A 25749-nucleotide genomic window follows, 5' to 3' on the forward strand; every position below is an offset into this window, starting at 1 on the left:
ATGCAGCCTAGTGGCATAGTTCTTTGTTCTGTCACCTACAGAGGAACACAATGCTTGGCCAGATCCTGAGTGCTAATCTGATAAAATATGCATCTGAGGCTTCACCAAGACTGTACTTGTAAGACTGTCCCTGGAAGTGTAACAGTAGCAGTAATCTAATGAGAAACATTTTAGTATGCATTACTTAAAAACATTTTATTTCTGTAACTTTGCATTAGACAGGTCAATCAGATCTGTCACCAAATGACACTGTTATCCCTTCAAAATAGCTCATGATTTGGGAAAAGATTTCAAAAATCTCTGTACATCTCTGAGTGTTGTCAGACAAACCACCTAAATCTTGTCTGATGTGTCTAAGCTGCTCTACAGAGAATGGTTGCTATGCTCTTCTGTGTCCAAACCTGCAAGTTCTCAAAGAGGATACACCCAAGGAGGCAGTTACAGCATCACCAGGTGCTAGGCTTTTCCCCAGCAGGTGACACTGCTGTCCAAGATTTTATTTCTGTAAGAAGGAACCATCTTCTGGTTGAAAATGCCCTCACCTATTAGGAAAGCTGTTAATCCTGGGTCCCATTTACATGGCTTGCATGAATTCTTGGGTCTTAAAGCGTAAAGAGTTGTACATAAGGCTGGACCAAGCATTTGACTTGTCTACAAGAACATCTCCTTATACAATACTACTATAATTGCTATTTCCAGTTTTAGAACAAGCCTTCCTTCTACATCTGCAGTGACCATGTGGTTTTGCAAGAAAAACACATCTGTTTCTTTTTAAAGTTTGGGGATCCAGTTTACACAAGTTCAGGATACATATGAGAAGCAAGTCCTTAGGAATTGAAGAGGAGTTGCCATATCAGGAAAGGAAGAATATAAAGAGATACTGGAGAAGGCTTCTCTTGCCTTGTTCAAATTCCTCTAAATGGTGGATGTATCCTCCTTCCAGACATGGAAATCAGGGGCAGTGGACCTTGGCCGATTCCAGAGTTGCCTTCACTTGCAAAGCCAACTTTGTCGTGTATTCGTTCAAACTTTTCTCTGGTCTCTGCTCTAGGGATGACTGTCTCTCTTAGAATGAATTTCCTTCTTGCAAAGAACTCAAGCGACTGGATGGAAATCCCAAAAGAGCTATGGTCTTGGGCACAGAATGATCACAGGGGAAGTTCTCACTTGCTACTGCTACATCACACAAAACAGGTCACCCCAAATTAGTTGTGACAGCCTCAGTCAATCTGACACAGAAAACGAAGTGATTTCATCCACTGGATGCTCTTGATTTTTGCTACCTGCAGTTCTTCAGGGGAGAAGGTAAATGAAGCTTATTTTCTGTCTTAGACCATAGGAGAAAGCCCTTAGCAAAACCTATGCAGCCCATAAAAAAGTTTGTAAATTAACAAAACTTTTACAAACCCAATGGATGCTGTGTCGAATGAACAAAAACACGTTTAGTAAAGGGTTTTACGCTTATTGTCCCTCTAAAACATTTGCCTGAGGAGACACTCTTGATGGGATATTTACAGCATCTTACTGTTTTATGAACTAGCTCATAGAGCTGAATATACCGTTTCAGTAAGTATTAAGAAGTTAACAGTGTCTAAGCTTATAACATCAAGCAGTATAGGTTTAGCAAATCAAATCTATGAAGAGAGAGTTAAGATGAAATTGTATTTATGACCCAACAAAGCAAATGAAGTCCATCTGGCTATATTGAAAACTTTGTGATAGGTCCTTTGGTCAACTTGCTGTTTCCACGTTAACATTTGAATCTTAACCAACCATCAAGCCCAGATTCAGCATCCCACGGCATACACTGCCCTTAGGATGGACAGAGATAACTTCCTGACTAGAAGTGAAGATGCCAAACCACAGCAACCCATGAGTCCAAAATCCGGGTAAAAATGCCCACACACAGTGGCCATCCTGATCCTACTAGACCTGGACTCACCCAAAGTGGCAGAGGGGGTGTTTCCTCTGTGTTCTCTGTTAGATATGGATCAATGGCGGTGCATTGGACATAGAAGAAAGCAGACATGCATCTCCAGAAGCAGAATTATTCTTTAATCGGAGCAGCTGAGGGGCTGCCTTCCTTCCATGGGAGTGACACTGTGTGCCTATGGCACGAAGGTTTTGGAGACTTACACGATGGGAAAGGGGGAGCGTTGGGGATGGAAGAGTCCGTCCGCTGGTCCCTTCCTCTGTGTCTGGAAGGGGTGGATCCCTGCAGGTTTGCCATATGGATCGCACCAGAGGCTTCCACAGCTACTGTCAGTCAAGTACACCTGAAGCCTGTAAGTCATTAACTTTCATAAAGGCTCAAACCTCAACCCACCCCTTGAGCCTTGTAGGTCATTAACCCTTTATGGTCTGTCGGATCCTCATCTAGGTCGGCCATTACTGGGTCTGTTGCTGCTAACATCACGTTTTCAGCTTATTAAGTTAATTAGCATACTCACCAACCAATAAACAAAATAGCACCTCAGTTTAGTTACATTAGGAACAGAGAGTTTGCTCCGGCTTGTAAAAATCAAGACCTGAGTTATCTCCCTGGAACCCATTTTTTAAAAAACAAACAAAAAAAAAAAAAGCCAGATACAGTGAATCCATTTGTAATTCTAGCGCTTCTAAAACAAGATGGGAAGCAGAGACAGGAGAGATAATGGCAAGCTTCAGCCTCTACAGAGTATGTAGCACCACAGAAACCAGGGCGATCTTGCCTCAACCGGTTGAAAGGGAGAATTCACATGGCCCTCTCTGACTTCTGCACCTGTGCCACCTTACCCACACTCCCCATAATCATAAATAAGGTAAAAATAACATCAGTAAAATTGTTGGCCGAGAATGTAAGAGGACATGGTCAGTAAGACTGTCCTGAGTACTGAGATTGAGTTGTGACTATATTTAATTTAATGAGGACACCTGTTGTTTAAGTGCGTGAAGTCTCTCCTGGGGAACTCGTGTCTCCTCGAGGGCCGGGGCTTTGTCTCCTTACGGAATTTCCTGGAAACATTCTAATTCTCCTTGGACTGTTACTTTCAATATCTAATTCTTTTAGGGTCCCCATCTCACAACTGATTTGGGGGTAATTTGGTTCTCAAAAGGGATGGTTTCTAGCAGATATTCAAAGAACTTTAATACAATTTTCTTCCCTTTAAGATCCAGCCCGTAAGAGCGAATAGCATGTTCTGTTTGCTCCATGGTTCTAAAAAGACAAGGATGGAGTCGTTCATATTTGACAGATACTTCTATATACAGGTCCTCAATGCATTCATAGCTATTAGGATTGTGAAATTCAGAATGACCCAAACCCACACTGTGTTATTTTCCTAAAGTGAAATGATAATTCATATCTAGTGGATTAGATACTTGAAAGTAAAGTTTGGGGGGCTGGAGAGATTGCTCATTGTTAAGAGCAATCAATGGCTGTTCATTGAGGACCTGAATTCATTCCCACACAGCGGCTCATTAACCTTCTGTACCTCCAGTTTCAGGGGATCTAGTGCCATCTGCTGGCCTTCAGGGATATTGCATTATGTGCTTCACAGTGGCAAAAACATCAAAATGTAGAAAATAAAAACAAGTAATCTTTTCACTTCCCTGTATCTTTGTAGTTATTACTTCAAAATACCCTGTTCTTTCTTCCATACACCTAAGTCAGCATCATGTTGTCTATACCAAAATTCTTTTCCCACAATGCATAGTGGTTATCTGTGTATTTCTTGGCCCAAACCTTCCAAATTGGGGATAACGTTATTGTGTCCGCCGGGCCTGAGGCATAGCACGTGGAGATCTCTCTATCATGTGAATATTAATGAAAGGCTTGTAATGGGGATACAAAATGCTCCAGCTCACCAGTCCTACGTTTTTTGTTTCCCACAAAGAGCCTGTCAGGTTTTTCTTCCGTAGAACTCGTCACAGAATGTGGGGGAGGTCGAGTGTGTTTGAAGACTCTGAAGGGTAAATACTGTGAGGTTACCGTGTACAGCAGGCCGTAGCTGCCTGCAGCAGGGCTCTCGGGGAGCCCTTCTGTTGTTTTCTTTCTCGGACTGAATATGTAATGCTCATTCTGTTCCTCTCAAAAAGCCTGGCATCACTGAGAGCCTAAGGCGCTGCCCGGCCCTTACTGCAGCTCTGAGTCTGAACACCTCCGCTAACCAGACTTTGCCTCTAGGCATTTATTCATTTCTTGTCCCTGTTGTGATTTGGGGATGTAGTTTGTGTCTTGAGGAGCCTCTAAAGGCCCTTGAGTGGTTTTATTAGTTTGGTTGTCTTCTTTCCTTCCTCCCTTTCCTTCCTACCTTCCTTCCTTCCTTCCTTCCCTCCTCCCTCCCTCCTTCCTTCCTTTCCTTCCTTTCAGAACCAAGTATTTTCATTTTACTTTTTATTTAGAAAATTATTATTATTTTCATCATTATGATCATTATTATTTTAGATAAAAATCTCAGACTGCAGCCAAGTCCTTTCCCTTGCACTTGCAACAGTCCCGTGTTGGCCTCCTGAGAGCTCGGGTTACTTTATGAGCTACCATATCCAGTAGGGGGTCTATACAAACAGGGGAATCGTGTTCCCTTGACAGGGAGAGAGCAGCACTCGTGGACATGGAGGAGACAGCCCGCCACCTCACATGGGTTCCTGTTATGAAGTCTCGACTAGAGAATCTCTTTAGGTTAATTTAGCGCTTCTTGTTAGGATTTACGTTTTGCTCTCATAGCTTTGCGTGTCTTCTGGAACATTAGTACAGTTCTCAAGATGTCCTCAGCCATTGCATCCCCTGGGACTGGGATTAGGAGGTGGTTAAGTGCCAAACATTGTATTCACTGAAAAGCCAAACCCAGGCCATGGAGAAGAGCAACAGGCATCCTTAAAAGATGAGTATCTGTCTAGACATCACGTCATTTAGTTACCACAGTAAGATCAGCACAAAAGAAGGTTCTTGAACAATTTCCATTAAAAATAAAAGTGACTGTGGATCCATAAGTTTGGGGAAGTGTTCTAGATTCAGAAAACCCAATCGTCCGTCTATATTGAATCTAGATACAAGAAGCTCCCTGGACAGCGGGTACTGGGGGTGTGGAGTGGTTTCCAGTCATGCTCTTCGGTATAAAATGGAAATCCAAATTTTACAAACACCTCCGTAGTATATCAGTTTTATGAGGTCCCGTGTATTAACTGTTCTTAGTCTCCGTGTTACTGGTTTGCTGTTCAGAAAGACTTTTTCCTGTGTTTTCAAGCCCATTACCCACTTCGATGTGTGTGTCAGAGTCAAGGTCTCTAGTCCTCTGTTGATGCAATTAGAGTTAAGTTTTGTGCAGGATGATACATCTGGGTCTGTATGTCTGTCTTCTTCGGCATGCTGTCATCATGCTGTTTGAAGACCAGGTTTGAACAGCCCCAGTTGTCGAAAATACTGTCTTTCCACCAGTGTGTAGTTTTGGCTTCTTCATCAAAATAATCAGGTGTTCATGGGTGTGTGACTTATGTATGGATCAATAATTCAATCCTATCGATTGATGTGACTATTTTATGCCAGTATCATGATGGGGGTTATTTTTGGGTTTTTTTGGTTTTGTTTTGTTTTAACGGTAGCTCCATAGTACAACTGGAAATCTGAGACAGTGAATTCTTTAGTGGTTATTATTATTATTATTATTATTGTTGTTGTTGTTGTTGTTGTTGTTGTATTATTATTATTATTATTATTATTAATTCAGGTTTCTTTTGCATCCTAAGTGTGTGTGTGAATGTGTGTGTGTGTATACGTGTGTCCATATGAAGCTGAAAATTGTGGTATTTCTCAACTTCTGTGAATAATTGTGTTGGAATTTTTACAAAGATTACATTGAATCTGTAGATTGTTTTTGCTAGGAAGGCCATTTTCCCAATATTAATTCTACTGACCTGTAGCTGGTCATTTTACTATTTTGTGGGTTCTTCTTTCATCCACCCTTCTACACCCCTTTCCTTCCACCTTTTCAACCCCCTAATACTAGATAAGAGAGTAAAAAGACTACTTTCTGATAGTTAGCGGCATCAAGTTCTCAAGGGCAAGTTTGATCTTCACCATTAGGATATCTAATTTCTCTTACTTCTCATTTCTTTATGCACTACTCCTTAACAAACCACAACCAACTAGCATTTACACACGCTCTAAAACCACCCAGAATGCCCAAAAACATCACATAATTGCAGAAACTATCTGCAGGTGGCAAAACCACATGCCTGCAGCACACAGCCCAAGGTAAATCATAGTTAGCATCTGTGAAGCGGCCCCCCCATCTCCTCACACCCGGGACCAAAACAAAAACATTCTTACAATAGTTCTGTGCTTTTTTAAAGAAACTAAAATCCAAACGTGTCACTGCAATGATTCCTGAGCATGGAGGACCCTTTCACCTTCTGGATTCCTTTCTCTTTACAAAACCTTCACTTGCTTAGTTCAAGAAAGTACTCTTCATGCAGAAGTGTGAAGAGTAACATACGTCATCTTCCTATTGGATACATGGTGATATATTTCAGAAGGGTTAAGAATAGACACCCTACTTCTAATACCAACCGTGTTATATAGAAATAACTAGAAAGGAAAGCAAATGAATGCTCATGGCCACATTGTTCTTAACAATGTGGAGGAAACCATGTTGCAGGTAAAAGGAGACTTCACGCTGTGTTCTATGTTAGTTAGCATCCATACTAAACTACTTAACTTTATCTTATTTTTTTCAAAACCTATTTTTAATGATGAGTCTTACACACTTTAACCTCCCTTTTAGCCAACTACCAATAAATTTGGAGAAATTTATTCTGTTTTGTTTTGTTTTTAGGGACTTATGTCAAGCAAAATTTAATACATTGTATTCTTTAATTTATTTTTTACTTTATTGCTGTTCTTTTTTTCTTACAACTTTATTTTAAAAAGAGAGATACATATACAGATTTTGAAAAGCATTTTGGCATAACACTATATGAATATATTTTTGTCAGTACTTAATTCTTTTAAAGGTTTGCTAGTATGCACTGAAATCTTACTAGTTACCATAAGCATAAAGTACATGTAGGACAGAACGTAACATGGAAACAGTCAGAGTTTTCTTGGTGTGTATAGATTAAACATAATGATTTTTGAATACCAGAAATTACCACACGGCTATATTCTTAGCTCTTAAATAATTATTAATGATTTAAGGTCTAGGTGTACCACACTCTGAGAGGGTGTTATACACTTATTTTTTTTTTCCTAAGAAGGACTGAGGCTTTTACTTTTTGGCCTTTGTTTTTCTGTTTTTGTTTTTTGGGGTTTTTTTTGTTTGTTTGTTTGTTTGTTGTTTTTTTTTTGGGTTTTTTTTTTTGGTTTTTTTTTTTTTTTTTTTGAACTTCATATGGCCTGTGAGTTGTTTCTGGGGTATTCAGAGCTTTCTGGGTCTAGTATCCAATTATCAGTGACTGCGTATTATGTCTGTTCTTTGGTGGCTGGGTTACTTCACTCAGAATGATATTCTGTAGATGCAGTTTGAGGATTCAGCCCATCACAGCCGGAGCATGAGGCAGCCGGCCACACTGAACCCAGAGTCAGGAAGTGAGGAAACAATGCCCTGCAGACTCCAGCCTGTGGGATGGTGGTGCCACACCAGACCAGACTAGGCCTTCCTTATTCCGTTGAAAATCTTTCTGGAAATATTCTTAGATCACAACAAGAAGTAGGTTTCCATGGTTCCTGTAAGTCCGAGCCGGGTTGACAATGAAGATCAACTGTTACAGGTAGGTTTGGATACAGCTGATACACTTTTTAGAAAAATCAAGGTAAGTCTTGGTTTGTTTAGTGGTTGACAGTCAGTGAGGGTTTTTCAGGAGTTTCTATGAATCAGGCTGAAAAAGGATCAGAATTCAGATGCTTAACTTAGCAGCTTCTGTGTTTAGCCTTTAGTAAAGTGACAGCCATAGAGCTGATGGCTTTGTGATACTGACCTCCCATCCTGTCATCACTTAGACAATCCCTATATTAGCAGCTAATGATGCTACTTGTGTTTGAAATAGCTTCTGAGGCTTTCTGGACATTCTCAAGCACTTCAGTGACTTCTGGGGGAATTTTTTTTTTTTTTTTATTCCTTGCCGACATGACTACATCAAGAAAACCATTATGAAGCTTTATGATTTAATCCATTATTAGAAACTGCCAGGCAGCACCCTGTCATTACATTCGAATGAGTGTTCTCCTTGGAGGACATCACAAATGAATTTTCTAGTTACAAGTCCTTATGCGATATTTCCAGCTCACGTTAGCATCCTTTCTGTTCTAACTATGGACTGGAGTTTAGGGTCAGAATTGATCCTGAGTCAGAAGAGTGTGTGGAGAGGCCCGGGTCTGCTGATGGGCTCTCACTCTCCAAAAAGCATTTTGCTCTGCTCACTTTTGCTAATGACATCAATTCATTCTTTCCTGGTGATGGGGAAAGCCATGCTGACTTGGGAGGCGTTTTCATCCCATTCCTGTTCCCATTAGAATGCTTCAAAAAGAAAAGCACTCTGGGAAGAGGTCTCTATATGAACCTGAACTAGAGGGATAATTATGTTGAGGGAGAAAAAGGAGTACAACGAGGTTCAAATGCCCCTTCTGTGTAATTTTGGAGTATGTGTTTGTGTGTGTGTGTATGTATATATGAACATATGTATATATGTATATATCATATCTCATATACATAACCAAAGTCATGATGCTGTAGCTATTATAGGTAAATGATTTTATATATATTATTTTTTTATATTTATAACTCATCTGTACAAACATCAGTCAGTTCCATCAAGTGAAGATTCAGTGTAATCACTGCTATTTCTGTTGGGAACACAGGTTTTACTGAGCAAGCCAGGAAAACACATGTGATAGAAAACAGCTGTATACCGCGACTGAAAGTAGAATTTAAAAAACTTCCAAGTATTGTTTGCATCAAGTCAGCCTAGAGCGATAGATTAGCCTGCATTCACCCCACACGTCTGCAGAGAGAGATGAAGGAAACAGAATTGGGTGCTGGTGTGGCTTGGCACTTGTTACGGCTGATGATAGTGTAGATGAACTGTGTGTGTAATGTTTACAGGGTGTAAGGATGCCCCTCCTTATGCCTCCGTCACAATTGCAGTTAAAGGAAAACGCATAGCTGTCTCCTCGAATGCTCGTGGTACAGTGGAGAAAAATGGCCCCCGGATTGGCTTGGTGGGAACAACTGAACGTATCTTAATTTCTCTGATAAACATCTAAGCAACGGGCACTATGCAATGTGGCCTATAAGCCTTAGGAAGAAAGGAAGAGGAACGCTAATAGACTTTGCATCCTTCCTGGGGGTAAATATTATCGTCTATTGAGCGTCATAAAATTCCCAAGCAGCCCAGGGCAGTAACAGTCCTACTAAGAGCATCAGTCTTTGGGGAAAACCCTCAGGTCTCCAGAGAAATAATATTGGCCCTGGGGGAAAAATGTGGTGTTGATTTCATTTACCCTTGTGTTGTTTTGGTTTCAAATGGTTTGAATGGTCAAACTATTATTGACTTACTTTCAATGAATTGTCAAATCAATATTATCCAATATGTGTGACTCTAAAGTTTCTGTCTTTCTTCTCTTGTTTATTCATTCAATTTTTTTTGCCACAAATGTATTTGCCACAAGCATTACATTATTGGTCACAATGTCAGAGCAACAATGAGTGCCTGTAACAAAACCACATCAAACAGCACCTACTGGGGCTCAGGCAAACTCGAGTTACCAAGGCTTCCAGAAATGTATGTGTATGTGTGCGTATCAGTTAAGGGGTTTAGTTTTGAGCTTCAGTCCTTTGTAATAAAGACTGTAAGTGTTTGAAATATCACTGGTGTCAGGAAAGTAGACTAGCCCAGAGCCACATTCAAGGCATAAATGATTTGTGTCTGTTGCGGTGGTAAATATTAAAAAGAAATATTATAAAGAAGGCAACCTGTTCCAGCGTGGCACCTCACCACACTGCCCCTAGGTACTCTCTGAATTCAGTGGTCTCTCCCACACTAGTTCCGGCACTGTTGGGCCACATAGAACTAACATTATATTTATCTCTGGTTAGTCTCTCTCTCCCAGCAGAGGGCTATCCATGAACTCTGCCCACAGTCCAACCAGCCCAACAAATCCAACACTCTAAAGATTTGTAATTTAACAATGGTTTTATCTCAGATTTTCTTAGGAAATTTTACACTCCACTAAACGCCACCACCATAAACTCAGAGCCAAATGATATGATATAATATAATTTACCTATCTAGACAAGGCGAGTCATCTTGTACAAATCCATCCCTTATAAAATATTTATATCTACCCGTAGCTATGCAGAGCTACATAAAGAGGTTGCTCATCTTGGTCTTCCATCTTGCCTCTCTCTTCTCTCTGGCCTCTCCCTCCTTTCCAAAACTCTGTCCCCGCCTAGTTAGGACAAACTGTCCTATCACAGGCCTTGTGCCAGCCCTCTTTGCATAAAGACAACAACCTATATGTGCCTTTGTCTCAGCTAGAGAATGGGATGCCTTCTAGCAAGTAGCTCTTTCGGGACTCAGGAGCTGCCAAAAATGGTACCTGAGCTAGATGCCAGCAGAGGGCAGTACTGCAGAAGACTGGTTCAGATTAAACCTGTGTTGTGAGCTTCCCAGCAAGTCAGTCAAACCCAGGGGACCTCGTTTTCATTATTGAGAAGTAATTGTGCCAGACACAGTGTTCTAATTTATGTCTCTGCTGTAGATTTTTATTTGATGACCTGTATCTAATTAAACCCACTGTATTTCACATGACTCGTAGATCTCACAATGTATATATGGACTTGAAGTTGTTATCTGGGGAAAGACTCAGGGGATCCAACCCCAGGCTTCTAAGCACATGTTGCTTCACAGAGATAAATTCTCAGCTCCGAAGTTCTTTTAATTAAATTTGTACCCATCTCAGTTGGAATTGGCCATGACTCCTTTTCACTTACTTTATGTGGTTGGCTGATCCTGACAAGAAATGAAAGGAGCAGGGGAATTAAGGAAAGATAATCAGAAGCTGAGAAAGGGGAGTAGGCTGAAAAGCAAGTAGCAAGGAAATGGCTTCTGAATGATTCTCAAAGGAATTCCAGAACGTAGGAGTAGTGAGACACAGCAAAGCTGGGCCAAGTGGGATGCCTCCAAGGAGTCAGCCTGGGAAAGGCATCAAAGTATCTTCATACCACTGCAGGGGTGGAAGTTTCTGCCAATTGTCATACACTCCCAGGAGCTTTTATAGATTCAGTTATAATGGCTACTTTATAATAAACTTAGCTACTGTTTTACTAGAGAGAGAGAGAGAGAGAGAGAGAGAGAGAGAGAGAGAGAGAGAGACTCTTGAGTTCTTCAATCTATGGCTATACCTGAAGAGATATGAATCAATATATATTCACACCTATTTCAGAACCTTCAACAGACCAAACAGTCTAGTCCACCAGATCTACCTTAGGGATCCAGTCAGTTTATGGAACTTATCTAGAGGATTGCAGACAAGGAGTTGCTTACATGAACTCCTCCAAGGTACCAAAACCCCAGCCCAGTATAGATGACTCAGCTGGAGCCTCAACTTAGAGATGTGGTCCCTGGAATGTTTGGAAGGGAGCTGAAGGATGTCGATCTGTGTCCAAAACTTTATACATTGGAATGAGAGGGATATCACCTTCCCTGTGAAACTCGGGAGGCTCTGGGTCCTTGCTTAAAAACATCTCTGTATCAAAAGGAGGAATTTAAGCCTGAAGCCACCATATCCTAAAAGAGACAAATTTGATGCTAAAAATATAGGTTCTAAACAGAAGTAACACAATAACGCTAGCCAGTGGCACTAGAAAGGTGACAATGGTGGTTCTCTGTTGAGCTTGTGGAGACATACAAAGGGTAACTATAAAAAGGAACCCAATGGAGAAATAGACAAAATACTATGTGGTGAGGTTACAGTCACAGAGACCCTTTGTGTCATCCCCTGTCCTAGCAGAGTTCAAGCAAATGAAAAGTAAGTTTCCCTTGATCTTAATGGGAAACAGAAGAGAAGGAGAGTTCTCGCCCTTATGTGGAGTCCCTTAGATGCTCGAACAGTTTCAGACTGTTCCCATGCCCACCATACTGCCCCACATCACTGGTGGTGCCAAGTGTACCCTGCAGTAGGGCTAGCAACACTAGTTTGAGTTCCTAACCCTTCTAGGCTTTCTCCTTCCCCTGCCAGGGTTTGAACCAAGCACTTGAGCTGTTCAATGATGATCTTAAGCATCCCGTAGCTTATTTATCTGACCTCAGTGAAGTAATACCTCTGACTTAAGTAGCCTCCCCCCCAAATAAAACATGAGCATGTTTGGGTTGCTAGGTTCTTGTTTGCATGGCGGCCTCTTCCCCAGATTGCCATCCTGGTTAAAGAGCAGAAAAGCAGCTTTATCTTACGATATTTACAAGTATTTTTTTTTTAAGTAACCTCATGCTCATGAGCAATGTCTTATGACCTACCTCTAAGACTAAACCCATGCTTCAGGCATGAGACTCTAAAATAAATAGATAAGGAAAAGATGAGAGTGTATCTGCCGGGCAAACCTGAAGGAAACAAGGGGGTCCATGAAAGAATGTGATGGGACTCCAGCCAGAGTGGTGGCCCAACCTACTACATAGTGAGTCCACCTATCCATTCCTTAGAAGATGTTAGCCTGGTTTTCCACCCCTCAAGCTAAGCCATGGCTTGCATTTCGTTCCCCAGCCCCTGGACCCATTAGACTATAACTTCTGATTTCCTTGACCTCACCAGGGATTGTATTTTACCCACAAGGCCCCAGACAAGAGAAGCACATAAAACCACTGACGATCAGAATCCTGGGGATAGAGTAGGCTACTGTACCTCACTTCCCCTCAGCCCCTCATTCTGTATGTGGATACAGTCCCTCCTCTGTTGACCATGAGCCCCTATGGGCTACATGTGGGGCCTGAGAGCAGGAATGTCTCAGAGACAGAACTTTGGAGCACAAAGGTCAGAGGCATGAGTTGTCTGGAACCAGTCTGCCAATCTCCATGGGACCCTGGGAGGAAGTAGAAATGGGAGAAAGAGATGAAGCTGGGGAAGCCAGCAGTTGTATGTGCCACAGATGCAAAGCTTCCACATAGATGCCACCATATTGGCCATTGGTACATTCATGCTGCCATGTTGGTCTGATGACTGTGACCATGTGGGCAGGACTCTCTGTGGCAGGCTCCGATAATTGGCACGCACTAATGGCACAGACGAAACAGATATGGTTGCGTCTGGCACGGTCCCTCTGAGGTATGACCCTAGCTTTTTTGGCATGAGTTGAGGCACTTTGGGGTAGAATGAGGTCAGTGGGACAAGGACCTGAGAGTAACCTTAACCTACAAGTACATCCCAAAGTTGCAGTGGAAGGTGAAAATGGTTGGATCTCGTGGGCGGGACTACGCTCAGAGCCTCACCTGCACCACCCGCAGCTGCTTGGTGAAGTCTCTGAGCTTCACAGGTGAAAATGAAATGGGGACAGGGAGTGGAAACACAAAGTGGCTTGCACGGTGGGGATCTCATTAAATAAAAAAAGCAATGCATTCTGGGCTTGTTTCTGAATAGAAGTTTTTAAGAGATTAGAACCATAAGCCTCACCTTGGCTTCCTAGCTTACTGTACCTGTTAGAGTACTGTTCTGTGGGCAGCCAATGGAATTCTTCAGGTTCTTCTGTCTGGGAACTAAGAATTAAACCAGGGACACGTGGATAGAGGTCCATAGCAGACATTTTAAAGGCCAGAGACTCAGTGATGTTTTCTCCTAGAAAATTAAAACGTTCACAGCTCGCTCGTCCAGCACAGGCTTTTCGGGTGCACACTCTGTTACACGGCTGCCTTGATGAGTGGGTCTCTCAGGTTCTCTCTCCCACCCACTGGTTTCTTTTATAGTGTGGTGTGACCTCACTCTGCCTCGCTGACTGGAATCAGAATCACTGTACCAGTAATCCCTGAATCCTCCTTGGCATTAGAAACTGTTCCCATTTGTCCGCTTATATCCTGTGCATTTGTTTTTTCTGTTTCATATTTAGAGTGCATGAGTTCACATCCCTGATGCAGCAATTTCTATATAAAACTAAATTTAACAATTAAAAAAATAACGTTCAGCTCTGTCTCTAATGCTTTGAATTTACCATCATCATTAATGTAATTACTTAGGAATGCTAATAGAATTCTCCTTTTTGCTATAGAAAAAAGGAACTAAAGAAAGACTGCCATTTTTCCCCCAAACTGCTATTATGTAACAATCCTATGTAGAGAACAAAAAGTAGGAAAGCAATTACAGTGTAGGCAGATAAGGCACTAGGGGATTCTTTGTGCTTTCTTTAACACAGTATGCATGTCACAAGTGAGGGGCTCATACCGTGGTCATCTGTAGGTCTGTAATTAGAGTTTAAAGGCTGTACAGCAGCTGTTAACACAAGGGACTCTAAGTTTTGCTCTTAGGCTTTTGCCTTTTTTGTCTTGTTTTCATATTAGGTTACTAAGTAGCAACTGAAGTTAGTGTGAAGGAATGAGTCGCTTTTTAAACAGTAACTTCTCCCGGTTCCTTTGAGGAGATACCTCAAAAGTTAGCATTGCTTCTGAAAACTTTGGAGACTGGGGAGAGGCTTCTGTGGTTACCAGCTGTCTTAGTTACTTTTCACCTGCTGTAACAACACACCAAGACAACTTACAAAAAAAGTTTATTGGTATCGGGGCTTACAGTACAAGAAGGTGAATACATGGACCAGAACGTCAGCAGGCAGAGAGTTAGGGTGCTAGACAGTAGCTGAGATTTTACATCTGATCCACAAGAATAAAGCAGAGAGAGGGACAAGGACTGGAAAATGGTGTGAGCTTTTGAAATTTCAAACCCTGCCCACAGTAACACAACTGTGCCTCCAACAAGGCCACACTTCCTGATCCTTACCAAACAGTTCCACCAACTGAGGACTGAGTCTTCTAACACAAGATCCTTATGGGGGCCATTCTCATTCAAACTGCCACAAGACTTCTTGCTTCTCTTGCAGAAGACCCACATTAGGTTCCCATCACCTATATTGCAATGGTCATGTCTGCCTGTAGCCAGAGCCAGGGGCTACAACACCATCCTGTGGTCTCTACAGCTACCTGCCCATGGACACATAATCCCAGACACTTCATACATATAAATACATATATAATTAAAAATAAAAACAAACCTCAAGGAAAGTATATCTTCGTTGTCCTTTGGTTGCTTGGTATTTTGTTTATTTTTTTTCTCAGATAAAAATAAAAGATGTCCTTTCCTGGGGGACACTCTGTGCTCCCTTATGCATACCCCCATGCCCACTTTCAAATTCAATGTCATCTCATCATAAATTCCCACAGCTAAAAGAACTATCAAAGCTTACCTCTAGCTTTATGGCTGTAGCTTGGTGGTCTTGTTCCTAGATATCACAGTCCCAGGGCAAGAATAGACAAAGCATGTTTTATTCATAGTCTATAATTGTCAGTTAGCAAAAGAAGCCTATGCAGGCAACCCATCAGGACAGGAAAGGTATCACACAAGGATCGTTCAATCAAAATGATGAATAGCTGGGAACACCCACATGAAGTCCTATACAGCAGGAATAAAACTACAAAATCACCCCATCTCATAAATACACTCCGTTCCTTTCCCAGAATCAGATTCAGGAACGTTTCCTCTTTGGGGAAGAGAGAAACGTTCTAAGGTTTTCAGTAAGTAAAAATGTGAGGTTATGCTTTTTTAAACATGGGCCGTGTTTCTCTTCTGCCCCCTTCTGTACAGTACATGATTAAAGTAAATACATTTGTTATGAACAGGAGAATCATTCTGGGAAGTTTGTCCTGTGTAGGAGGGCAGGGTTGGGTTCTCAGGAGGTAATCGCAGCCAGAGCGGCTGTTTATTTGCACTGATTAATTCCTCTCCTGGCTTCTTTGCTTTACAACTATCAAGTCTGATGGCAGAAGACAACAGTCCCACCTTCAGACAGTGATTAATTTGTTAGCGCAGTGGTGAAGGAGGGTGGGCTCGGACTGGAGCCGGGAAACCTCCCTGGCTTATTTGGCCACCTCGGGGTTCCGTCTGCTCATTGCAGGGTACTCATTGCCCCACAGCCAGAACGAGGTGTCCCTTTTTCTTAGTCGTTACTTTTAGTTTCCTATAAGATAGCCACCTTCTTTATGACATTTTCCTATGTGACCATTATGGTACAGGGCTCATTGTCACCTTTATGTCCCGTGCCTAATGGGCCTGTGTTCTCTGTCCTCCTCAGTCTCTCCATTCATTGCATCGTCTTTTCTGATTTTGACCCACAATGATACAGGTATGAGCCCTGACACAGCCTGGTTTCTACTATGCCCATGTCTGCCTGCCTGTTCTTTTCAGGAGCATCCAGTGGTGCTAGCCGAGGCTAGAACCGTCCTGCAGAGCAGCCCCGTGGTGTTCAGATTCCATAGTTTGGTTCTGCAGTTGAAATGTCTAACGACTGTGCTGTGGGGGTCAAGGGTGGTGTCACAGCCTCAGTCTGCATGTTTCTGAATGCTTAGCTGTCTGCATGCTTCTGAATGTACATCTCTAGCAGGTCAGAGCCTCAGCACTCCGGGATCTCTACCCTGCTCATCCTGGTGGTAAAAGCTGTGCTGACCAGCACACAGTTCCCCTTACAATACACAGACTTTGGGCAAAGCACTGTGGTGTGAAAAAAAAAAAAAAAAAAAAAAAAAAAAAAAAAAAGCAAGCAGAGGTTTTCAGGAAACATTCATTGTTTGTGAACATCCCCCAGCCCCACCTCCACCCTTCCAGGAGCTTGTCTACCTGAAGCCTTTATTTCTGTCTTTCCCTTCTCTCTTGGCTTCATTTCCTTCTTTATTATTTTCTTACAGGTAGAATAGCTCAAAACATGTTGTCCCTGGTGGAGAGTTGAGATAGAGGATATTGAGTTGAAGATTTTATCGGGAGATGTCAACTGTTGCTTTCTTCTCATAAACCTGTAAAGACACAAGCCTCGCTCATTGTTCGGTGGCCTCTCAGCTCCACAGAGAGGTGTGCTGACTAGACGTTACGATTTTTTAAAAATACACTCTATTCGCTTCATATCTATATACCCCAGTATATAGATAGTCTCTATACCCCAGTATCCCCTCACCCAGTTCCTCCCACATCCCCTATTCCCTTCTCCATTGGAAGGGTAGAAGTGCCCCCTGGGTACCCCCCACTCTAGCACATCAAGTCTCTGCGGGTCTAGGAGCATCCTCTCCCCCACTGTGGCTGGACAAGGCAGCCCACTTACAGGGATGTATTCCACAGACAGGTAACAGCTTTAAGGAGAGCCCCCACTCCAGTTGTTGGGGGACCCACATGAAGAACAAGCTGCAAATCTTCTACAGATGTATGGGGGTGAGGGGCCATACATCTAGCTTATGTATACGATTTCATTGGTGGCAGTCTCTGAGAGCCCACAGGTCCCAATTAGTTGACTCTGTTGGTCTTCTTGTAGAGTTCTTCTCCTTTTTGGGGCCCACAATTCTTCCCCCAGCTCTTCCATAAGAGTACCCAGGCTCCATCCAGTGTTTGGCTGTGGGTCTCTGCATCTCTTTCAGTCAGCTGCTGGGTAGAGCCTCTCGGCGGACAGTTATGCTAGGCTCCTTTCTACAAACATAACAGATTATCATTAATAGAGTCCAGGATTGGTGCTTGCCCATGGGATGGGTCTCAAGTTGGGCCGGTTATTGGTTGGCCATTCCCTCAGTCTTGGCTCCATCCCCTATCCCTGTATTTCTTGTGGATAGGATACATTTGGAATCAGAGGTTTTGTGGGTGCATTGGTGAACCTGTAGCTCCAATAGGGCCCTGCCTGGCTACAAGAGGTGGGCTCTTCAGGTTCCACAACCCCATTGCTATGAGTCTCGGCTAAGGTTACCCCCATTGATGCCTGGGAGCCTCCCTGATCCCAGCCCCACCCCACCCCCTCCATGCTACAGATTTCCATTCATTCTCTTGCCTCTCTGGCCTCTCTCCTATCTTTCTCCACACCTGATCCTGAATCCCTCCCTCCATTCTCCTTCCCACCCCCTCTCCCACCCAGTTCCCTCCTATGATTATTTTATTTCCCCTTCTTCATGAGATTCAAGCATCCTCACCTAAGCCTGCCTTCTTGTTTAGCTTCTTTGGGTGTGTGGCGTGGAGTGTGGGCATCCTGTACTTTATGGCTAATATCCAGCTATGAGATATTATAGTGCATGTTGTCCTTTGAAAACATAGTGGCAGCTAGAAGGTTCACCCCAACCAGCCGGCATTCATGGTTCTGGAAGGTACTCTGCACACTATAAAAGGAGAAAGGTAGTAACCAGGATCACCCAACAACAATACCAACCTTCCCATTATACATTCCAGTGTAACAATGGCAACAAGACAGCTTTTTTATCGGTCGTAAGGCTCACTCTATGAGATGGAACACATTCTTGACTCTACTACGGTTTCCAAGAACCTAAGAACACGTAGGGCTAGAGTAAATCCTGATATTCTGCTAAAGGACATACTAATAAGATGACTGACTCCTAATGACATGCAGCTATACCAGTACATTGATCAGTTCCTCGTTCAACCCAATCAGAGGAGCTTCCTCTTATATAAGAAGTATCATGGAAATCTGCAAGTGGACCATTTGGAAAACTAAGTTCTAAGTTTCTTTTTAAGTCAAATCCTTCTAGAGGCTCAAAAAGTTATGTGGAAGAGGAGGCAGAAAAAAAAATTAAGAGCCTTAAGTAATGGATGGCTCTGTGGAAACTCTGACCTTTAGATACAACAGGACCCATGCACAGAGATTTACAGCATAAGCAAGCCCTGTACAGAGTCAAGCTAGACACAGTTCCAGCAGTGAGAGGGGGAATGGTACACCCCTAACCAAGAGGGAACCTGTAATTGAAGGGAAAATCAGTGTGATGGCTGTTCCTGGTTGTCAACTTAACTACATCTGGAATGAACTACAATCCAGAAATGGATCTTGAAGCTGGAGGACACAGGCCTCTGACCCCAGATACTGACATGGAGATCTTGAGGAATAGTGGCCATAAAAAGCTTACACCCAGGCAATGGAAGTACATGCCTTTAATCCCAGGAGACTGATCTCTGGATCCTGGCATGGTGGTACACACCTTTAATCTGGGCCCCACCTTCTGCTGGATGCCTACATAAGGACATTGAAAGAAGGAAGACTCACTCTTCTTTACCTGCTTGCACTTACTTGCCAGCACAAATGTTTGAATCTAATTCTTCAGGATACTAGCTTGTACAGAAGGCTCATGGGACCAGATGACTGCTAGAGTTTTGGACTTCCCATTCACAGATACCCATTGTTGGGTTAGTTGGACTTGTAAGTCATCACAATAAATTCCCTTAATATGGGGAGACATTCCCTAAGTTCTGTGACTCCAGAGAAACCTGACTAATAAAATCGGTCTTCACTGAGTATATCAACCACTCTAAAGGTGTCTTAGCCAGGGTTTCTATTCCTGCACAAACATCATGACCAAGAAGCAAGTCGGGGAGGATTTATTCAGCTTACACTTCCACATTGCTGTTTATTACCAGAGGAAGTCAGGACTGAAATTCAAGCAGGTCAGGAAGCAGGAGCTGATGCAGAGGCCATGGAGGGATGTCACTTACTGACTTGCTTCCCATGGCTTGCTCAGCCTGCTTTATTATAGAACCCATGTCTACCAGCCTAGGGATGGCACCACCCATAATGGGCTGGGCCCTCCCCCCTTGATCACTAGTTGAGAAAATGCCTTCCAGCTGGATCTCATGGAGGCATTTCCTCAACTGAGGCTCCTTTCTCTGTGATTAACCCCAGCTTGTGTCAAGTTGACACCAAACCAGCCAGTACAAAAGGGTAAGCATCATAACTAGGATTAGTTGGGCAACACAAATACAAACTCAATGGTAATTTTGTGGACTACATTTGCTTTGTTTTGTCTTTTTAATTTATTTCTTAATTTTTTTTGTCTTATTGGTTGTGATGGTTTGAGTGAGAATGGCCCATCGTTGCACATATGTTTGAATGTTTCATGCCCAGTTAGTGGAATTGTTTGGGGACTGGGGGGTTAGAAGATGTGGCCTTGTAAATCAGTATATCACAGAGTGGACTTTGAGATTTCAAAAGTCCATGCCCAGCCCCTCCACCCTCTCTCTTCCTCTGCCTGAAAATCAGAATGTAAAGCTTTTTAGCTTCTGCTCCTGTGCCATGCCTGATTTTATAGGAATTAGGGTTAAAAGATTGCCAAGACTCTTGGACTTTTAAACAGACCAGAAGGCGACGGGGAATTTTTTGACATTGGACTGAATGTATTTTGCATTATGATGTGGGTTTGAATGAGAATGGCCCCCATACACTCATATGCACGAATGCTCAGCTCCCAGTTTATGTAACTGTTGGGAAGGATTAGGAGGTGTGGCCTCATGGAATGAGGTGTGGTCTTGTTGGAGGACTTATGTCGCTGGAAGAAGGCTTTGAGGTGTTCAAGCCCTTCCCAGGTCCAGTGTCTGTATCTAGGTCTGTGTTTCTCTGTCTGCTTGTTTGTCTCTGTCTCTGTCTGTCTCTGTGTCTCTGCTTCCGTTCCTCTCTCTGAGAATTTCAAGCTCTCAGCTACTGCTCCAGAGTCCCTCCTGTCTGGTTTTAGTCATGGTGATCATGGACTAGCCTTCTAAAACTGTAACGAAGTCCCAAATTAAATACATTCTTTTACAAAGTTGCTTTGGCCATAGCATCTCTTCATAACAACAGAACAACAATGAAGACATTCTTCTTTTGCTTTTTTATTCTGATTTTCATTTTTTTTTTGTATTTTTATGGGGTTTTCTTTGTGTTTCTTGCTTCGTTTATGTTTCTTTTTATTGAAAAACATTTTATATACAATAGTCTGATCATGGTTTTCTGTTCCTCAACTCCTATTGGTGTATCTTAACAGCATAGACTACAACCTTCCCACCTCAGTGTACTGACGCAGGAAACCCTGATGGGTTGCTTGGTCTAATGTGGCTTCATGTTAGAAATAAGGTCTCATTGGTGGCAGCTGGGTAAGAAATGACGCATGACTCATTCACGATGGAATTGTTTTAAACTCTGTGCACTTGCATGTTTATTCTACACTTCACTCTTAATTTAATATGAATATTTTTGGATGTATGTTCAGGACACAGGATTTTCATTTTCTAAGAAAAATATATTCCCCCCACCACCAGGACGTTGAATAATTTCCAGATACATCTGACACGATGACATTAACTTCTACAGCTACATTCTATAACACTGAACTAAACATGTTTTTCAGGTGTGAAAATGAAACTAAGTTCAAAGCAGAAGACGTTCACTGGGCTTATAGTTTCTGCCCTACCCCGTACTCCTGGACAGCACTCGTGGGCCTGGTGTTATATCTTGTTTTCTTCGCACCTGGTAAGCAAGGTTTTGTTACCTTTGAGTTGCATTGCCCCCCCCCCCCCCCCCCGAAGAGTCAGGCTACTGTGTTCCATTCCATAGGTGACTTTTACTATAGCTTTCATTTCTTAACAGGAATGGGACCAATGCCCTGGACCGTGAACTCTGAAATCTATCCTCTCTGGGCAAGAAGTACAGGGAACGCGTGTTCAGCTGGAATAAACTGGATTTTCAACGTGCTGGTTTCCCTGACCTTTTTACACACAGCAGAGTATCTTACATACTATGGTAAGCACATGCACTTTCAATGTCCTTTCGTTGTTATTTCTTGATATTCTACCCTTGGATACCCTGGGTCTCTGAGAGAGAGGCTACATCCTTGTTTTGGCTTTTCTTGAATATCTCTGTACAGGTTTCGCCACTCCAGGGGACAGCATGTCTGGGAGAGTTCTCTATTCCTAAGCTTCTTGTCTCCAAGTGCTTGTGAATACCCCCACCCCAAATTCTTCTAACCCTGAGCATCCCCATGTCTGCCAGGATGGAGATCCTTACAGCCCAGCTTTCAGTCCAATAGGAAGCAAACAGAAAATGGTCAGGCGCTGATGACAGTGCTGAGATGTTCCACAGGAAAGATGGAGTGCCACACCTAAACAGAGTCTAAAGAGTAGGACATCACACCATCCACTGGCTCATCTGTTCTGGCACCATGGAGCCCAGCACTTACCACTTCCAGAGCCAGGGAAAGAAGCCTTGGAGTGGGAGAAAAAAAAAAAAACATGTAGAGACTGCAGCTTTAGGGGGACACTTGTGGGAAATGGCGCATTACAGAAGTTCTTTGGGAAGTGATCTCAAACCTGTGTTTGCTAAAGTAAAAACATTTTTTTCTGTCCCTTCCCAATCCTCCATCCACCACACACATAGATAGATGCCTTGTCTACACGATTTTATATAAGTTGTGATGAGATTCGGTTGGGATAATTAATAAGCCCACGTGATGTGAAATTTATTCTATGCCTGGTACCCTCTGATGCCTCCCAGTAGACTTTATCCCATCACATGCTCTGGACATGTCCCTAACTTTGCTGTACACCAGAAGGCCCGGGAGTCAGGTTTGTGCTTCATCCAACCCTGGGCTCCTGGCTCTTGTCAGGAACTCGGAGGGCAAGCGTCATGTTCACCAATGTAAAACAATGACAACTGGGGGGGCGGTGCATGAATCTGTCTCCGCTGTCTTCAGGACCCTCTGCTACAGTATCTCGTAGTTGGTACTATGAAGTCAATGGTCCGTTCTCTTCTCTCCAGTTAACCACGTGGTACATCTAAAACAACAGTTCTCAACTTATGGGTCATGACCAACAAAAAACTCACATTCTCAAAGGTCTTAAGGAGCCCCTAACCATAATTTTACTGTTGTTGCTACTTCATAAATGTGGTTTCATTACAGTTTTGTCTCAGTTACTGAGACCATTATAAAAATGTGTTTTCCAGTATACGTAACACACAGGCTGAGAACCACCGATTTAGAACCATTTCTTTCCTGGAGAAGGAAATGATAAGCTAGTGGTGTGTCTAGAATACTTGGCTTTATGCCTCTTAACAGCTAAAGATGTTTCCATAAGGTCACAGACCCGTTTTCATGACACGGTGACATGCATTACTTGTCGCTGCTGAGTCTCGAGAACACTTAAATACATGGAACGCTCTCTGCAGAGACTAACCACCCAAGAAGCATCTTTTTAAATAGAGACCTCTATAATAAAAAAGAAAAAAAAAATCCATGCAGTAAATAAAACTTTTCACTCACAAAGTGCTCTTTAGGGATGAGGTGAGATAGGAGGCATCGGAGGGGACCAGACTTCTCGTGACTTTACATGGTGTGCATTTACGTGTGCCGCATGGGCCTATAGCAGTGTGGGAGCAAACCTGCCCTGTTAGAAGAGCCATGGGCATCTGACTGTATGTGCCGGAGTTGGCTTTTGTCAGGAGTGCAGAGGGAGAAGCCTTCGCTTCCGTCAGTATACCGGCCCCTCAGTTCTACTAACAGTGGGGACGTGTGGCCAGTCTCCTTAGACTTTGGGTTCATGTTCTCATCTGTCGGATAAATGATTTATGAAAGTGTGTTCTTACGTTCCCGATTAGTAAGTATGCATCCTGATGGTATATTTCCATGGAAATACTGATTCCTTCCTAAGCGCTGGACTTCCACGGCAAGGCTATACAATGACATTCACTGCTAAAAGTAAGCAGGGTAAGACAGGTACAAGGCCCGTACAGAGCATGTGTAGCTCAGTGAGTCCCGTATCCATTACTGGAGTTCTGAAACTGACAGGTGCTCATTGACCGTTCTCTTCTATTTCCCAAATATGTGTTTTAATCTTGAATTTATGAGAGGATTCTCCTAAGAGTTCTCTCAGGAAATTTTTTTTTTTTTTTTTTTTTTTGCTGAGGAATCTCTCTGAATTAACCATCTCGTGAAAAATTATATTTTCCTTCACCATTCTTGTCTGACTATAATGTACAGTGGCCTGACTACCCTGCTCTACAGCTAAACCACAGGGCTCACCTGAAACCCCCAGTCAACAGCCAGCCCGCCTGCCTTGGCTCCTCACCTTCAGTTAGGGTTGTCTGTGCAGTGGAATTTCCTGCATGCTCTTGGCCACTGGGAATCTGCATTTCAAGGAGAAATCTGGTTTGGGTGGGGTTTTTTTTTTTTTTTTCTCTTGATGTGTTTTATTTTATTTTTTTTATTTTATTTTATTTTTATTTTATTTTATTTTATTTTATTTTATTTTATTTTATTTTATTTTATTTTATTTTATTTTATTTTATTTTAGAGATACGGTCTCACGTAGCCCACTGAGAAATAAATTAAAGAGAAAGGCACGGGATGACTTCCGGGTGTGAGGGTAAGAAACAGGGAGAAGGGACTTGCCGTGGGTGCCATGGAGACACTATATCTCAGCGGCACCATTCTGTACCAGGTCCCGGAAATCTAGATTTCTCCTGCTCTTCCATGCCTCCGTGTAAATGAAACAGACAAATGGATGCACTTGCTAACAGGGCTCTTTGGTTTTTAAGGTATTGAGAATTTTGAGAAAACAGTCAGGGGAGAGCAAGTCACAGCCTGGGATCTGTGGGCAACTTTTTTTTTTTTTAAGGATTTATGTATTTTATTCATATGAGTACATTGTAGTATCTTCAGACACACCAGAAGAGGGCATCAGGTCCCATTACAGATGGTTGTGAACCACCATGTGGTTGCTGGGGATAGAACTCGGGACCTCTGGAAGAGCAGTCAGTGCTCTAACCGCTGAGCCATCTCTCCAGCCCCTTGTGGCAACTTGTGAGATGAGCTTATCTCTGAGCCTGATCTGTTATTTTTCATTCTGCTATGACATGGTTGGAGGTGGTTTTTTTGTTCGTTTTGTTTTTTTATAGTCACAGGACTGGAACAACCAGGTAAGGCGGGTTGGCGACCATCATTTTTGGTTGCATTTCAAACTATAGTTATTTTCGAGTCAAAAACCCACCCAGGGCTGTTCATCCCGTTCTTTCGCCCCCGCAGGAGCGTTCTTCCTCTACGCCGGATTCGCCGCCGTGGGACTGCTTTTTGTCTACGGCTGTCTTCCGGAAACCAAAGGGAAAAAATTAGAGGAAATCGAATCTCTCTTTGACCACCGGCTATGCTCATGTGGTACTGCTGACTCGGATGAAGGGAGATACATTGAGTACATCCGCGTGAAAGGAAGTAACTATCACCTCTCCGACAACGATGCCTCAGACGTGGAGTAACTGTCACCGGATGACTTTCTGGTTGCTGAAGTGGGCGTGGCTTGGGAAGGCCAGCAGCTGGTCACTGCCCTGCTCGCAAGCTGAGTCTCCTCACAATCCTTGCAAATGACTCCATATTCCAGAAGACTTGATGAGCAGGAAAAAAAATAAATAAAACCGTAGTGATGTTTATTTTCATACACAGAAATGTTTAAAAAAAAATACACAGATTTTTTTTCTTAAGCAAATGTGTCTAATACCCTTCCTGAGACAATCTAAACATTACTGTTGTACCCAGTGACTTCAATTGGGATCCCTTTCTCCTCAAACCACATATAATTCTTAGTGGCGATACAGTCAGTGCTAATCTAGGCAGATCATCTATGGGTATTTATAAAGGATCATTTAAAATGATCTAAGAATATTTAATGTCAAAGCATGGTCTACTGACCCTAAATTTTCTTATCAGTAGTGACTTTTCTCTAGTCAGTACAAAGTGAATTCCATCTAGCCACAAATCCAG

The 25749-nt window shown here is 42.7% G+C and overlaps 1 protein-coding gene across 1 annotated transcript in view; it reads left to right on the top strand.

The window, feature by feature from the left end:
- Window positions 1-25247, top strand: part of SLC2A13 (solute carrier family 2 member 13) — a gene marked incomplete at both ends in the record, with an annotated part of 282775 nt that extends 257528 nt beyond the window's left edge. Inside the window, 3 exons of the mRNA XM_080939275.1 lie at window positions 21352-21473; window positions 21591-21743; window positions 25021-25247. Of these exons, the coding sequence (XP_080795401.1) occupies window positions 21352-21473; window positions 21591-21743; window positions 25021-25247 (502 nt within the window). The remainder of the gene's footprint in view (window positions 1-21351; window positions 21474-21590; window positions 21744-25020) is intronic.
- Window positions 25248-25749: the final 502 nt, after the last annotated feature.

This window comes from Micromys minutus, assembly GCF_963924665.1.
Source record: "Micromys minutus genome assembly, chromosome: 27".
NCBI classification, from domain to species: domain Eukaryota; kingdom Metazoa; phylum Chordata; class Mammalia; order Rodentia; family Muridae; genus Micromys; species Micromys minutus.